General features: G+C 39.1%; 1 protein-coding gene and 1 pseudogene across 2 annotated transcripts in view; one reads left to right on the plus strand and one right to left on the minus strand.

Moving 5' to 3' along the window:
- FRMPD4 (FERM and PDZ domain containing 4) overlaps positions 1-17,381 on the plus strand; it is a 954,164-nt gene that overhangs the window by 73,538 nt on the left and 863,245 nt on the right. For both annotated transcript variants that reach the window (XM_023588961.3, XM_004459124.5), the window contains exon 3: positions 1,441-1,564. In XM_023588961.3, the coding sequence (XP_023444729.1) occupies positions 1,441-1,564 (124 nt within the window). The remainder of the gene's footprint in view (positions 1-1,440; positions 1,565-17,381) is intronic.
- Positions 9,126-10,195, minus strand: LOC139438096 (coxsackievirus and adenovirus receptor homolog pseudogene; annotated as a pseudogene).

Raw genomic sequence — 17,381 nt, forward strand, 5'->3', positions numbered from 1 at the left:
CCCAGCGACCCTCAATGCACAAACCTCAGCCTTCAATATTGGTCCCTCTATGCTAATTTCCAAAATAAGCCCTGGAGTGGACAGAAGGCTGTACTGACAGTTTCCTGTGTGGAAACTCACCTCCCTTTTAGGCATACCCACTCCTACTCAAAAGGGAAACTCTGAAGTTCTCAGGGTGTTCCTTGTCCCTGGACAACTTTCCCTCTGTACCATCTCACCCTCTAGCATGCAGTTCTTCTTAATGAGATACCATCACCTGTGGACTTCTGAGCTGCATTTTTGCTTTTGAAATCATCTTCCTAATTTTCTCTGATTTGACTCTAAAGAGTCTGCTGTTATTGGATTTAATTGAAAATACTTTTTGCATGACTCTCAGGCGTCTAAGAAAACAACCCAGCTGAGGTTGGTTAAAGTTACATAACTAGGCAGGAGATCTATGTCCTCATTATCTCTGTCTTGATTTGTTTTGCTGTCAAAGAGATGCTAGAAATAGTTTTCTAGAAGAACTCCTACCTGCAATGGGATGGCAAAAACACAGGTAAATAAAGAGAAATTAGCTTTTTCCTTGATTTGGAAATCATGTGAGTGCAAGGCTCAGCAAATGTCACTGGAGAGTTGACATTCCCCACTTTAAATGTGCTTCCATTTTGTCAAAGCCAATTGGCCACCTGAACTTGGGTGCCTGAATCCTATCCTTGGCTATTTACCTACCACCTGTGTTTGGCATGAGCCCATCTGAGATGTAAAAGACATTTCTCCCCTATTGAAAAACTTCACTAAAGAAATGGATTTAGAGCAGTAGTTTCAACTGGGGGCAATTCTGTCTCCCAGGAGACATTTGGCAACATCTAAAGACATTTTTGGTTGGCATGACTGGGGAGATGGCACTGGCATCTAGTGGGTAGAGGCCAGGGATGCTGCAAAGCATCCTACAGTGCTCCTTACACCAAATAAGTGGCTAGCCCAAATTGTCCATAGTGCAGTGGCTGAGAAACTCTGTTCTAGAGAAAAGAGATATTCCACATTGAAGCCACTTATTGCTTCAATTCTAACTGCCCTGGGTTGTCCTGATTCATGGGGCTCACTGACAGAACTGCAATCAACCCTGAGTTGTCAATTTCTATACTCCATGCTGAACCTGACTACTTTTTCCCCAGATAAGTAACCTGGGTATCTTTGCTCATGTTCCGGAAAAAAAAAAGTCCCTGTTAATAATTTACAAAAGACAGATCTCCTCCTCTTTTGCATCCTCAAATCCTTCAGAGCACATGATCGCTTAAGCATATCTGGTTTCCAAGTAGCTAAGTGATGAAATATGATTGGCCTCTCAGCATCGATTCCTGCTCTCCTTTCTCTCTCTTCTGGTCTAGCAGTTGTTTGTTATGATACAACCATTCTTATAAAAGAATAAAGAACTGGGTTCTTCCTTTTTATCCTTAGGAAAAGGTGGGCTGTTTTGGCTTTCTACCATGGAGGAGGACCTTGAAGGAGAAAACTGGCAGACCTTCTCCATTCCCTGGGGCTTTGGCAAGGTTGCAGAAGATGAAGGAGAACATATTTGCCAGTGAGTAATGGTCCTCAAGTAGAAATATCAGGGTTCTTATTGTTTTCTTATGATATTGTCATGCTTTTCAGTAGGATGGATTTATTTGGACAAGGGTTGAAAGCCATGTCTTAGATTTATACAAGAGTGATGCCTTTGATAGAAAAGTGATGAGGTCTTTCTGAGTTTTGTCCAGGAAATTCTAATATTTAAACAGAATGTTGGAGGTGAGTCAGAAATACCCTGTAAGAGAAAAATACAAGGCCATATACTTCTTTGATTGTTTTATTTTGTTAAGAATGAATGTCCAGAGGTACTTTTGGGAAAAGAGAAACTGAATTTAGCTGCTTGTCCTTATATATGGCTTTTTAATAGGTCATAATTCACAGTAAACTTTTGACTGCAATTTTTCCAAGGGAAATTGGATTGTGCTATCTTGTTTATATTCTTTTTAAAATGCTGTCTTCTCGGTGACAAATATGTCTGTCAGGGTGAAAAGGTTTGATTTTTAAACAGATGCTGTTTTGGCTACACAAATTGGTTTATATTAATTGCTTCTTTATGTTCAGTGGTCTTGGTAAATAAGTTTTGCTCATTATGAAATAAACGACAGTTTTACAGAATGTTAAGATAATTGCTGAACAACTTATGGCTTATATAAATATATATTCTTTCTTGGGGTTGTCTAAGTTTCAAGTACGAGAAATTTGTCAGTAATATAGGCACTTTGGAATGCTGATTGGAAAGTTTCCGGTCATTCTGCTATTTAATGTTTGCTCATTAATCCCTGGTACTGTATATTATAAACCACATATGAATTGTTTAAGTGATGCTCTAGCAATAGATTCTATGATTTTTGAGTGTTTAAGCCTCGCAATAAGAACATTGTGTGAAGGCCCAAGTTTAGAGGAACTGCCACAGGTTAAGAGAAACTCTCCAAATTGATGTCATTAGCCTTTGCTTTTACTTCTTTGGACTTTGAGCCAAATACTTTTTAGAGCTGCCATATTTTTCCACGATGATAATCATTTGGTAGTACTGTTTGTTTAAAACAGCATTGAGATGTGTGCAAATGAAAACGTCTTTCCTTATGTAGTCCATGGTGAGGGAAATTTAGGAATTGCTGTCATTCCATGGAACTAAAAAACATGGAACACTGACATTTTGGAGCTAGCTACCGTCACCCCCAAACGCTACTGCTTGCTCGTGAGGTAATTTCATTGGGTAACTTTTCTTTAGCACACATTTTCCTCTTGATTTCATAACTGAAGGGCAAAGAGATTTGATATTTGGGCTTTGGAAGGTAACCATATAGGTATAGAATCCAGGGATCTGTGTCTCTTATCTTACCACATCAATTATGTTAAAAAAATAGATCTGGCTCCAAGCTCACTAAAACATACCATGAGGAAGAGTGCATGTTAGGTTAGGAATGCATGTATGTTAGGAAGAATGTATGTAATAAAAGAGATGAGAAATGCTTTAAATCAAAATACTAAAGCCAAATCACTGAATTCCAATTTGATAGTTGGCCACGGTTTTAACTCCATGTGTCTAGTGAAAAGTCTGGTTTTTGAATTGTTTTCTTTGAATTGGTGCTAGATATGTCTCTAAGGACTTAAGTTCTGTACTCTCCTTGGATGTGCTTAGTCATTAGATGATCCAGGTTAGTCTATTATTTATTTTGTCCATATAAAATTCTATTTTATTTTTAGGACTCAGTATAACAGTAATCCATGATTATAACTTCAGCTCAGGCCTCCAGTGGAGGATGCTCGCAAGTGTAGAACTTCATGTAAATGTGGTTCGAGAGTCCATGGATGGGGATAATGATATAGAGTTTGCTCATTTGATTCCCACTCATGCTATTGGCTTCATAAGGAATAGAATCTCAAATGCAAAGGCTGTCCTCCAACCAGGCAGTGAGTGAAACTTCCCACCCCACTCCAACCATGTGCTTCAGGGCTGTTTTGAAGGAGGTGTCATAAGGCTGACCTGAGGAAGAGAATGGAGTAACCAATAGTCATTGATGCCTCAGAGTCCACCAATTTGTACTCCATAATTTTCTTCCAATATGCACCTATTTTCTGAAGATTTTAAAGAGGACAATTGAGAAGTCTTCTGGTGTCTCAATAAAGTGGATTTCTAGAAGGAAAGAGCTTGGAAATATGCCAGAACTGCAGAGATGGATTTAGACAAACTAATTTTTTTTTTCTGGTTACAAAGCACTGACAAACTGTGCTTTGAAAGGCAAAGAGAGATGTCAGATTCAATATGCACCTGAAGGACCCCGCTTTGACAGTGACTCTTCTTTGCCCTTTCAAAGCCCACTCTCAGGTAAAAATTGTTATCCTGTGTTACAGATAATTGCTGACAGGATTTAACACAATCCTGCCAGGGGACTGACACTAATGGGTTTGCAAGTTCTGTGTCTTTAATATATTTCCCCTGGGCAGACCACCTCCCCTCCCCAGTATATATAGCACTCAGAATCCCAAAGACAGGAACATGCACACATATACACACAAAGCCAGTTCCGTCAATTATATCTTTTATTTGTTGTTGTTTAATTGTTTCTGTTTATTCTCTTTCTCTATTTCATGGTGTTACTTTTGTTTTTATCTGATAATCACATCCTAATATCAACCCTTCTTTCTGTCTCAGGACTTGTGCTAACTGCCCCCTTTCCCTAGAATGTTCTCTCCATCATGTCTCTGCTCAAACATCATCCCCTCTTGAGAAATCCTTCCTGACCACTTTATCTAAAAATTGTTCCCACTCACTGCTCCCCTCCTTCTTCTTACTCAGCTTAATTTTCTTCAGAATACATAACAACCGTCTTGCATTCCTATACATGTATTTGGGTTTTTTGGTTTTTTTGCAAGGCAGAAAACTGCTTTCTTGATTTTATTTCAGAAGTACACAGGGTCACAAAACTAAAGCAAGTTTTGTTTTTACAAATTTCAAAATCTGCAACAATGAATACTGAAGCCAGAAACTTTAAATACAAAATCATTTTAAAACTGACATTATCAAGGCAAGTGAAGTGTCAAAATATGTTTTCTCAGTAGTACAAGTGTATTTATTACTAAAATTCACAGGTCAGGGACACGAATAAGTGAATCAATGAATTGTGGTTCTCTTAACACTTGTGTCAGTAAAAATAATTAATAGAAAACACAAAGTTCTCCCTTGATTGGTGCTTTTAGGATCTATCCCCCAAACCCAACCCAACTGATATTCGCCATCCTTTTAAATTCACCACCCTTTTAAATGACAAAATAGGGTACTTTGTAAAACTTGATATTAATTAATACTAAGAGGCCAGATGTAGCAAATATTTGCTGGTGTTAGCAGTCATAAAATGAATGATCAGCCTAAAGAGGCAGAAACAGAACCACAATTCACAAGTTTATTATTATTCCGTGTTTCTATAATTTATAAATGGAAGTTGTGCTCAGCTATGGACAATAGGCAAATAAGTAATAGGTCCTAATGCAGAATGTGTTGCCTTTGTTGCAGGAATATCCGAAGGCATTGGAAATATTAAAACTTGCTCAGAACATTTACACTTCTAAACACAGGAATGCTATAAAATTATATGTACATATATAAATATAATGTCACAAGCCACTAAAAAGTTAAAATTGTATCCCCATGTTCCACAAAGTATTATGTGACACATCAGAGCATTAACCACATAAAATATGAACTTTTTCTGTGTACACTAGAGTAAGACATTTGAAAGCTCTGCACACTGTTGAGATGAAATTTAAAAAAAAAACTTTAAACATTCACATAATTTCAAATTTACATGCCTCATACACAAAGACACCAAGAATAGTTATTTTAAGAAGCCACACATTACAGATTTTTTATCCAACATCATGCAATGGGTTCTTTTTGTACTGAGTCAAAATGTTTACTTGTCCTTGGAGCTAATGCTCCAAATTTCTGGGAATCTTAAAATTAAACATTTATTGAATTGAGGAATGAGAAAAGTAACCACATAAATTGATGCTTTTATCTTGAGACAAAGAATTAATATTTCATCATATCCGCAATTTATATGGATAATGGTTTGAGTTTCTTTGTATTAACTACCACCCACTCCCCAAGACAGACTCAGGCTCTGTGTCCATTTAACAACTCCACAGCAGATAGCCCATAGTGAAAGCAAGTTATTTGTCTGATCAGTGGGACTTTTTTCTTTCCGACGGGAAAATAAGTAATATTGTCAATAACAAAAACAATACCAATAAGCTATTCTGTATTCAAGACACAGAACCACACAGGCACAGCATCATTTCTTTTCAAGTTATCAAATGTAACTGAAAAGATGGTGTCAAATCTCTAGGTATAATATGGAATTGAATAGTTTTGCTTCAAAGATATAATGCCTTCCTTGGCTGATGTTGTCTTTCTAATGGAAATGCTTTAATAACAATTTTTGGTTGTGCTCCTTAATGATCAGTAATAGTGATTCTAGAACAAATATTTGATCACTGACTCAAGTGAAATTATCAGTGAGAATTTGGGGGAAGTTATCAGATATTTTCTGACCTTTGGATCAGTTGCAGTTTACAATGAAAGTAGCTGGAGACATAAGCCTAAAAAATGAAATTCTGTCTCCTAAACTTAAGCACACCCAGTAAGACTCTTCAGGTTACACAAGTGATTTTTTAAAGTGCTTGATTCTCATGCTGTGGTTGTTATCACTCTAACCTTGAAAGCCTTTCTGGAAGAGATTATCAGTAGCTGAATCCTAGATAGACATGAAGGCTAAAGGAAAGAAGATCTTACACATGTCTACCTTTTGTAGTATTTCTACTTAGATTGATAGCATAATCTTCATTATATAAAAATCAAGAAAAGGAAGGGCCAAAATTTCTGTATTATTAAAGTTTCTGATCTGCTTTTTATTTATTCTCATAATATCTTATAAATAAATTATATTAGTTGTAGCAGTTTGATGTTATTGATGAATTCCAAAAAGAAATATTGGATTATGTTTGTAAACTGATCTTCTCCTCTGGGCATATTAGATTATATTGGATTCAAAGGTTTACTTGATTATGTAATTATGTAGACCTCTTGTGCCTGTGGGGCATTGAGCCCCCACCCTTGGTGGGTAGGGACTCACAGATCATGGCAAAGGACAGAGTTGGGGGGTTTTTGATGCTGGACTTGTGATGTTGGAGTTTGATGCTGAAGCCTTAAGTTGGAGCCCTGGGAAATAAGCTCACAGAGGAAACAGAAGCAAGCCCCAGAAAGAGAGGAACCCTGAGCCCAGGAAAAAGAAGCCTGAGGAAGGGAGGAACCCAGGAAGCCTGAACCCTTGCAGACGTCTGCAACCTTCTTGCTCCAACATGTGGAAATAGACTTTGGTGAGGGGAGTAACTCATGCTTTATGGTCTGGTATCTGTAAGCTCCTACACCAAATAAATACCCCTTATAAAAATCAACTGATTTCTGGTATTTTTGCATCAGCACCCTTTTGGCTGACTAATACATTAGTATAAAAGAGGTCAGACATCTGGCATTCAAAAGGAGCTACTGTTATAAATCATGAATTGTTTTCTTACTGTTAGAAAGCTGTGAATTCATTCAAAGAATGTTGGAAATATTGAAATTTAAAAATCTTTATGAACAGCACAGTCATTTAAATTACATCTAAAAATCACAGAGAAGAGGCAAGATTGGAATTGGGGATAGATAGTTGTCACAATGATGTGTTTTGGAAACAGTACCTTCACTTCTAGTACGTGAAAGGTGATAGCTAGCTCATAGACACCAGAAATTGATAATAAAAATTAAATTACCCAAAAGGCACAGATGAAAAGGTTAACACAAGTATAAAAGTAATTTTATGCAAGGTGAAGAACCTATTTAAAAAATGCTTCCGGGGAGTGGGTGTGGCTCAGTGGCTGAGCACTTGCTTCCCATGTGTGAGGTCCCAGGTTCAGTCCTTGGTACCTCCTAAAAAAACAAAAAACAAACTTTCAAACATAAAAGTATACACTAATCCTTTACACAGACATTCAGCTTAAGCATACCATGAAAAAGTGTATATAGTATTCTGCCTAATTACAAATTCATGCCAACACTAATTAATAATATGGCATTGGCCATCACAGTACGCAAAGAAGTTAATAGAAACGAATTCCCTAATAAAATCTAGGGAAAAGGTTTCAGAGCTAGCAAAATGATTTACTGCAGACCTTTTTGACTATGGACATTCTACTCTATCCACACTCCCTTACAATCGTATGGGAAATACAATAAATTCACTTTCCTCCTCTAAACAGCACTGAACACATTTGGCAGGTAGGAGTATTCTTTATGCTCCTTTTTATTCATTTTCCTTTTTTTTCTTTTAAAGAACCGATCACTTTCACAAAATTAAGACTCAAACTTTTTTAAAGCTCAACTTGACTTTCTGGATGAAACTACACAAAATCATGTTGGCCAGACAATAGCAACCATAGAGCCTCTCAGTGTTTCTAGAACATAAAATATGCAACTTCAAAAAACAAAAAACAAAACCACTGAAGTAGAAAAAAATTACTTTGGAACCAATAATAAGGGCATTTCAACTATAATTGCCAAGTAATATAGGCATACGAATTTTTTCTTATTAGAAAAATATCACCTGAAGTGAAAAGGCAGTGTTTAGTTGGCAACAGCCATTCATTTTAAAGAGCCTAGGTCAGTGAGTTCAGCGAATAAAATACACTAACTAAACCCTATGCCCTGACCTGGCCAGTTGCGCTTCTGAAGACTGCCTGAGGCCTCAAGGCTGCAAGGCCTCATATCACTCATCAACAAAATCCATCCCTACTATTACACCGACAGTGTCATCTTGGTGTGTAGCTGACAGCGTTTTTTAACTGAATCTGAGAGGAGCTCCTTTGCTGAGTCTCAGTTGCTTGTAGCAGTCTATTAATTAAATACTTAAATCATTTCATAGACAAGGTTTATGAAAGACTGACTCAGAGGTAAAACCAATAAGTTCTAGACCACTGTAGTGTTTTCTACGTTATTAGAAACATACTTCAATACATATAGTTTTCAAAGAATCATTAAAAACAAGAACACACACACACATATATATATTTTTTGCCATGTTTCTTTACTAATTTGGGGTGGGGGTGGGGGACAAATATTGACTCATGAAGTGAGAAAGACCCTGAAATTAAAGGTAGAAATTATAAAGTACCACTTTCAGATAATTCAGGTGTCAATCTGGTGTGCATGTAAGTTTACCAATTTCTTCACCTATCATTTCATATTCAAAGTGCTACTTATTACTTAAATATTGATATTTAATCACCTATAAAATCAATGTTCTAAAGACAATCCATCTTCTCTATGTGGCAAATTTATCTTTAGTAACTTTGATGCCTTTACTGTTTCAATACAACCAAACTAAACTTTTTGAAGTAAATGTCTTACGGTCTCTAATGAACTACTTTTTGACATATTTTAAGCATGGTGACCTAATTTGGAACAGAATAGGTTTTCATATGTCAAGAGAAGAACAGAAAAGTGGAGAACATAGAGGGAAGGCACAGAAGCTCTCTTACATGCTCTGTGCTGGAATCATCACAGGCACCACTCCCATTCTACTCAGATTAGGGGCAGCTACCTTGGCAGGCGCAAGAGTTGGACTCAGAATTGCATTTACTATCTTCACTTGGGACTTGGTTATACTGTCTTGGACTATCCTTCCATGTTGGAAAGAGACCTGGATGCCAGGGATGTAGCTCCTGGCTGTGGGTGTGCAGCTCTTTGGAGGAGGCACATCTTCCCTGAAATCATGATGTACTTCCTTTTCATATTTTTCTTCTCTGCACTTTTCACCACAGCAGGAGATGATGAGACCAATGAGCAAAAGAGCAAGCAGTGTTCCTATAATAGCTCCGGGAATTGTTCCAGCTCTCTTTGAAGAGGGAACAACACCCAAACATAGCAGGCACTGATCAGAACCCACTCTGTTTTTGACTACAACTGTAGGTCCCAGAGCACTCAGCAGTGGCATTTAAAAAAATAGATGTAATAGGTGAAGTCATTTCTGCTAACCATGAGGTGGGCACTTTCTGTGAGTTAGACAATTTTTGCCATTCATATTATAATGTAAGAGACCCATCTTTTGGTTCACATTTTAGTTTAAAGTCATTTCCAATTTCTTCTGATCCATCAACACAGCACCTTATACCCAAATGTATAGGCGTATACAAGAATTGTGAGCTGAATCTTTTTATTTCCAACATCAGGAGCTTTTTTCATTTTGCACTGATATATGCCATTCTCTGATAACTCTAAATTGGTTATATTTATTGATGCATTGCCAGATTTGAGAGCACTACTTGTAAAATGCACTTGTCCTTTCAAATCCTGATGGTAGTCATCATAAATTTTGTCTCTGGAATATAAAATAATCACTTGATCCACCTTCTGAGTATCAGCTGGTGACAGCAGCCACTTGATGTTCAATAGTCCTTGATCTCCAGGATACAGGGTCAGTTTGCATGGCAACTAGGCAGTTTCCCCTTTGGCTTTTTCATTCATCTGTTCAGGAGCTGTTATACTCAACCTTCTGGTCAAATCCATGACTCTGCATAGGAGCACGAGGTGCCGCAAAGGCGCCATGGTGGTGGCCTGGCCTGGGCTGTGGCTGCAGGTGGGTGGTCCTGACTCGGCATTTCACCTTGGGTCTAGCTTTTCTCATGGCCTGCATGCTCCTGACTCTGTTAGTTTATTGTCAGTTTTCCCCCCACCAAGGTTTAGGTCCTCAACAAATATTCCTTTACCCCGACTTTGAGTTTGTGTAATTTTTTCAATATTGGTCCTCATTGTTAAATGAATAAATGAATGACTGTTCAAGGGAAAATCTAACTGCAAGAAGTTAAAAAACCACAAACAGCCCTATACTTTCTTCTTACATCCTCTCTCAAGGCTGTCCTTGGGAAAGCATCCATGCCTTCACATTCATTCATTTAATGAATTTACTGAGGACTAACTGTGTACACATATTGATCTTTGTGCTGGGGGGAAGTTAGCATTATGCCATTACTAAGCCAGTCTTTGTCTCTTTGGGAATACTCGACTTTGATTTTTGAATGAAATTTTGATCTAAAACAAGCACTATTATAAGGACTCACAGTACCAATATATCAGGCTTATGTTTTTACCCCCTTGGATTTTCATAGGGGAAGAGGTAGCAAAGCGATAACATAGTTTTGAGCAGGTGTCTACAAGACTAATACCCTGTTCAAAAACAATATGTATTGACTTTTTATCTAGTGCAGTTAATGTATGATTTGTAAGTTCAGAATTTCCTTACAGAAAATGCTTATAAAGGATGTTATAAAAGCAATTGTAATTTATTTTTCTTACATCTTATTCTTACCCACTGCACTTGTTTTGTTGGAATATTACTGGCTTTTAAAAAAATTCTGAGGTCTCACATTACCAATAGTGATCATGTGATGGAAATGTTTTCTGTAACAAAATACATTATAACTGGAGTGTGGATGTGAGGGCTAAAGGTGATGCATCCATCAAATCTTTTGCATTTATTCCATATGTAAAGGGTTCTCTTTTATGTACACTTTTCACCTTCAAAGTCTTAGGTCGTCATTGTTGGCCCGAACACTACACTCCCCATAATAGGTAAAAACTGTCACATATGTTCTGCAATACCCTTGTAATCCCATGGTTTATTAAGTTAGTGAAAGTGTGTGTGCCACATGCCATAGCAAATAATAATTTCAAAGGTCTATTTAAAATTGTCATTCTGTATTTAAAGAACTTTGAGGACTTTCTGGAGTGTATTCATCAATGAGACTGACTGTTGCATTTTTGTACAGAAAATTTGGACACCGTTATTCAAACATTGCATAGTTCTTTTTACCCCTTCATTCTTCCAGGTTTAAGTTTTACTTCTTCCAATGAAGCATTCTCTGATAACTCCAGAATACACTGACTGAGCTCCTTCTAGTTGTCCATAACATTTTATTGCTGATATTAAGATATTTTGATTTTTAAATATATGTTTAGTGCATTGTTATTAATTGATATGTGTTCTCTAACTGTTTTCTTTGGAACACTAGTATTCCCAGATATATTTCAAGTTCTTGGAACTACATCCTAACTTTTCTCACATTCCTTAATAGCCCAGAATAAATACTTAATAACTTGAATTGAACATAGAACAGATGCCTTCATTAGAACTCTATAGATGTAAAGGTCAGTTCTCAACATATATTCTGTCTTACAGCTAATAGGCATGCTCCTCTATAATCCTTCCCTATTATCTCCTATGAAAGCAAAACATGTGCATCAGCAATCAATTGCTGTATAATGAACCACTCCAAAACATGATGACCTAAAACAACAAGGATTTATTCTTATGATTTTGTGGATTGGGCTCAGCAGGGTGGTTCTTCTTCTATAAGAGATCTTGGCTGCCATCACTCAGGTAGCTGCATAAAGCTCAGAGATCAGCTGGGGCTGAATGTACAAGATGTCTATGCTCCTATGTCTAGTACCTCAGCTGCAGTGACAGGAATAGATGAGTACTGGCTGTATGTCTCTCTCTCTCTCTTCATTCAGCAGATTATCCTGAGCTTCTTTATGATACAGCTGGATCTGGAGAAGGCAAAAGGGATGTTGTCAGGCTTCCTAAGCCCTAAGCCTAGAAGTCACACAGTTTTACTTCTGCCACATTCTACTAGTCAAAACAAGTCACAGGACCAGCCAGATGCAAGGGGACAGACTCCGCCTCTTGGAAGGAAAGGCAAAGTCACATTGCAGAGGGGCATGTGGAATTGGAGTATAATAAAGAACTTGGCTGGTCTTTGTTGCTAGGAGATAACTCTAAATCTTTGGAATTTGCTATGATAAGAGTGTCTTTTGTTACTCTTGGTGGGCCCCATAGCACACCTGATAGTTTAGGCTCTCATAGAGTTATGGCTCAGGGTGAGCCCAGCCACACTGGTATTCTGAGGGTGGAGGTTGGCCACATCAGAATACCAAGCATGTGGTAGTGGTGGGGGCTTTGAGCCACATCATATCAGGAGGGGAGGGGGGACAGAGGTTGAGTTCAACTGCTTGGGCATTGATTCAGTTGATCATGCCTTCATAATGAATCTCAAATTAAAACTCTGAGCACCAAAGCTCAGGCAAACTTCCTTGTTTGATGATATATATTGATGTGATGCATCCTGACACCATGGGGAGAGGACCCAGGAGCTTTGCATTTGGGGACCCATCCAGGCCTCATCCTATGTGTCTCTTCTTTTGATGGTTCTGATTTGTGTCCCTTTTTGCTATAATAAAACTATAAGCATACATCTAGCACTTTCCTGAGTTCCTTGAGTCATTCCATGAATTACCAAACCTGAGATGAGAACTAGCAAATTTCTAGGCAATTTTTCAAAGTGCTGGTGGCCCAGAAAAGTCCCAAACTTGCAGCTAGTATCTGAAGGTGGGACCGACTTGTTAAGGATTGTGCCCTTATCCTGTGGAATCTCACCTAACTCCGGGTAGAGCCAGAATTACATTGTGGTTGCTGTCAGAACTTACTGTAAGGAGGAATTGTTGGCAGCTATCTTGGCAGGACCACATGATGATAGCCTGAAAGGGATCTGAGGTTATCTAGATAAACTTGTAAAATTTTGCAACTGAGTAAACTGAAGCCGGGAGAAGTGAGATGACTTGCCCGAGATGACTCAGCTGGTTTTCTTGCTGTGCAGAATGTGGTCCTTTGACCGGCAATATCAACATCACCTGGGAGCTTGTTGGAAGTGGAGAATCTCAAGCTCTGTCCTGGAGAGAGGGAGAGGGGGAGGGGGAGGGGGAGGGGGAGAGGGAGGGGGAGAGGATGTTTTGAGGTCAGAGACTTGACTCAGCATGGAAAAGGCTTTGTTTCACTTACTGGTTGAGTCTTTGTAAGCATTGCCCCTAGCTCTTTAACAAATATTGTTGAATTTAATCCTCGCAACAACCTTGAAGGATAATTATTATACCTTTTATTTTACTAAAGAGGAAACTGATGCTCCAGAAGAGGTCAGTTAAGTAACTTGCCAGGGTCACACACACTTGCACATGGTGAACCAGGATTCAAACCAAGCGTTTTCTGACTCCAGACTCCATGGTCATCATCACTGGCCCACAGATGCTTGCAACTGCCACAGGGCAGTGGTCAAGGAGCCTAAAGATTTCAAGGAAGAGACTGTGGAAGGAGAGCCAGAGCATGTGGCTGCCTTGGTGAGATCTTTCTTCTCTCCTGATGCCTCCCACTCCCAAGTTGCCTGAAGTGAAGAGGCTGGCACGGGCGTGTGACAGATGGCACGGCCCCTTTCTGCCATATGTGCACTGCTCCCTGTTCCTGGGCACACAGCTGCCTGACACAGGCCTTGCCAGCTGGGCAGCTGCCTCTTGGGGTCTCTCCAAGGACCGTTGCTCAGAGAGTGCAGTCCAGCATTTTCTCTGTGTTCCCTTTTAGACACATCTTTCCCCTCTGCTACTCGGGTCTCTACCTGGGGCAGAGAGCACTATTTGGCTCTTCCTGGGAGCCAGTGCCAGACCTTGCACTGTATGTAAGAGGTGGCATGTGGATGGAGCCTATCCCACAGCAAGGGAGCCAAAAGATGGAGCAGGACAGCTCCTCCTGGATTCCCTCTTCTAGGAGAGTATGGTGCCTGCCAGAGCCTCCTTGCAACATCTGTGTGTGGGATGGAAAGGCAATTTCCTCCTTGCTGTTTCCTTTCCAGGAATGAGACAGGAGGGAATAAGGAACAAGTGCACGGCAAGGGCATGGAAAGAGGGGGCCAAGAAAGAAATCTCTAGGGTCTCTCCACATCACTCACTTTGGTCCAGTTGGCACTTGAGGCTACCAAAGGATAGATGAACTGTTGACATCTAAGACTGAATATACAGTCATGCTAGCTCTGGTGCTGGCATTACCTTCTCAAGATGAAAATCCATGTGCTATCACTTTCCTTGTGTAGGGTATTTGATCTTGCTAAACCTCAGAGTCCTCACCTGGAAAATGGGAGTAATGAGTTTATCTCCTCAGAGTGTTGCTGTGAGGAATAAATTGGGTAAACATGTAAAGGGATCACTTAGTCAAATAACTGGCCTTTTACACGTACTTGATAAATGCTATTGAGTAATGCTAATGTTTTCGTGAGAGTAGAAGCACTGTATTGTTCACTTTTGTGTCCTCAGTGCCAAGAACAGTTCCGGCACATAGTAGGTACTCAGTAATTATTTGATGAATGAGTGAATGAATGAATGAATGAACAGATTCTATAGCACTCTAACCATAATCTTTGTGCTTCATCAGAGGACACAATGGCTTCTGGCATGTTGGGTGGAGCACTTCTGTTGTACATGCATGTGTGTGCATGTGTGTGTTTGTATGTACATATTTATATAGAGAGGGTGTATATATCTATATGTATGAGGTTAGAGATTTTTCAGGTGCTGCTCAGCTGGTCAGAAATGACATCACATTTTCTTTCTCCCGGAATTTCCTTTCTTTTAAGTCCTTATTTTGGTTTTGGTGTTGAAATTCTGCCTCAAAGCACTATATTGCTCACAGCAGAGCAGAATAATAGTAACCTGGATAGAGCCTCAAGGTCTTTGCCAGGTAGGTAATACAGTCTTTCTGCTCCAAATGTAGCCTTTCAACAATGCATTTGCTGTTGTTGTAATTCATACCAAGCACCAGAACAATCAATCGTTCCACGCTTGCTTGGTGAGTGAGGGGTCTGCAGGAGGGGAGACCCTGCAGGAGAGGAGGCCTGTGGGAGGCTGTGAGGCTCTGACAACCACCAACTCCTTAGCTCCGTGCCTGTTAAAAGAAGGACAGGGTGAGCACAAAGATACATGTGCCTTAGGATACAGGCAAAGGCAAAGAATCCGTACATAAAAATCCTTTGCACACAGAATGGATCTACTCTACTCAATAATTACATCCTGTTGTCATGAAACAGAGGCGACTTCTCCCAATTAAAGAAAAGGCAAAGACACTGTAAAAGTGTGGAAATGGATAGAGTTGATGGTAACATATTATAATGAGTATAACTAACATGGCTGTTTTAAATGGAATTGTGGCTGAAAAGGGTAGTATAAGGACGTAAATGTCAATTGAAAGAAATCTAGAGAATAATCTAGGAACTGAAGGGTGAGGATTATAGTTAATAGTACAAATACAAGAATGTTCTTCTATGAACTAGAATAAATGTATGTCACTGTTACAAGGTAGTAAGAATATAATGATGAATAGGAAAAATGTAATTAATGTAAGTTATGGACCATAGCTAACAGCAATATTGTAATACTTTTGCATCAATGTCAAAGAAGGTACTGTTTCAGCACTAAGGGTCAATAATAATGGGGTATGGGATTTTTTTCTTTTGGACTAAGGTAAACTTTCAAAAATTCACTGAGGCGATGACTGCAAAACTCTCTGATAAAAGTGAGAACCACTGAATGTACACTTTGGATAGATTGTACAAGGCATGGGACTGTATAACACAGTGAACCCTGTGGTGGATGATGGACTGTGGTTAACAGAACAAAGGTGAGAGTGTTCTCTCATGAAGTATAACAAATGTACAATCCTAATAAATGGTGTTAATAATAGGGGGTGTGTGGAAAAAATACACCAAGTGTACGCTATCGACCGTAGTTAGTGGTGACAGTCTGATGATGTGCTTTCCCAATCTGTAACAAACGTTCCACAACAGTGTAAGGTGTTAGTAGAGGGGTGAGGTATGGGGATTCTGCACATAATGCACGATTGTTTTGTAAGCTCACAACTTCTCTAATAAAATATATATTGGGGGAAAAAAGGCAAAGAATGGAAGCTGACAGATCTCCGGTTCCTTAGGGGTCTGCTGCTTTGGGCCAGAGTTTGAGGGACACTGAAAGCAGCCCCACAAGGTCCTGGCTGCAGGTTGCTTTCTTGTCCCTCAGGCACCCTGCATTTCCTGAAAGGGTGATTTTATGACAAGAATTGGGAATAGAATCTGTTCTTTTAGAAATGAATCTTGGGATGGCTCACAGCCCTAGGTTTCGCTCCAGAATCAGCAGGAGGTTTCTCAATAGATGCATGTCTGGACCTCAGAATTTGATCAAAATTCGTGGGAATGTATTCCAGCTTAGTTTATTATTTTATGAAATAACCAGTTTTATTTTAGAACAAATTTAGATTTACAGAAAAGTTCCAAAGAAAGTACAGGGAGTCCCTATGCACTCCTCACTCACTTTCCCCCAGTGGTAACACATTACATTTCCATGATACACTTGGTATGTTACTATGAACTCAACTCCAGACTCTATTTGGATTTCACCAGTTTTTCCACTACTCCTTGTCCTGTTCCAGGATCCTATCCAGGATCCCACATTGCATTTAGTGTCATGGCTTCACAGTCTCTTCTGGGCTTTGGCAATTTCTGGTCTTCCCTTGTTTTTCATGGCCGTGACAGTCTTGAAGAATACAGGCCAGGAATATATGTATGTGTGTATGTATGTATGTATGTACTGGAGATTGAACCCAGGACCTTGTACATGGGAAGCAGGCGCCCAACCACTGAGCTATACGCACTCCCCAATGAGAATTGGTTTGTTTGTTTTTTAAGAGGTGCCAGAAATCGAACTTGGGACCTCATACATGAAATGCAGGTGCTCAGTCACTTGAGTTACATCCACTCCCATATATATATATATATATATATATATATATATATATATATATATATATATATATAAGTTTTAAGTGGATTCTCATTCTGAAGGGTACCCCTCTTCAGAACTGCTTCCT

This window comes from Dasypus novemcinctus, chromosome X, assembly GCF_030445035.2.
Source record: "Dasypus novemcinctus isolate mDasNov1 chromosome X, mDasNov1.1.hap2, whole genome shotgun sequence".
In the NCBI taxonomy this organism is placed as follows: Eukaryota; Metazoa; Chordata; class Mammalia; order Cingulata; family Dasypodidae; genus Dasypus; species Dasypus novemcinctus.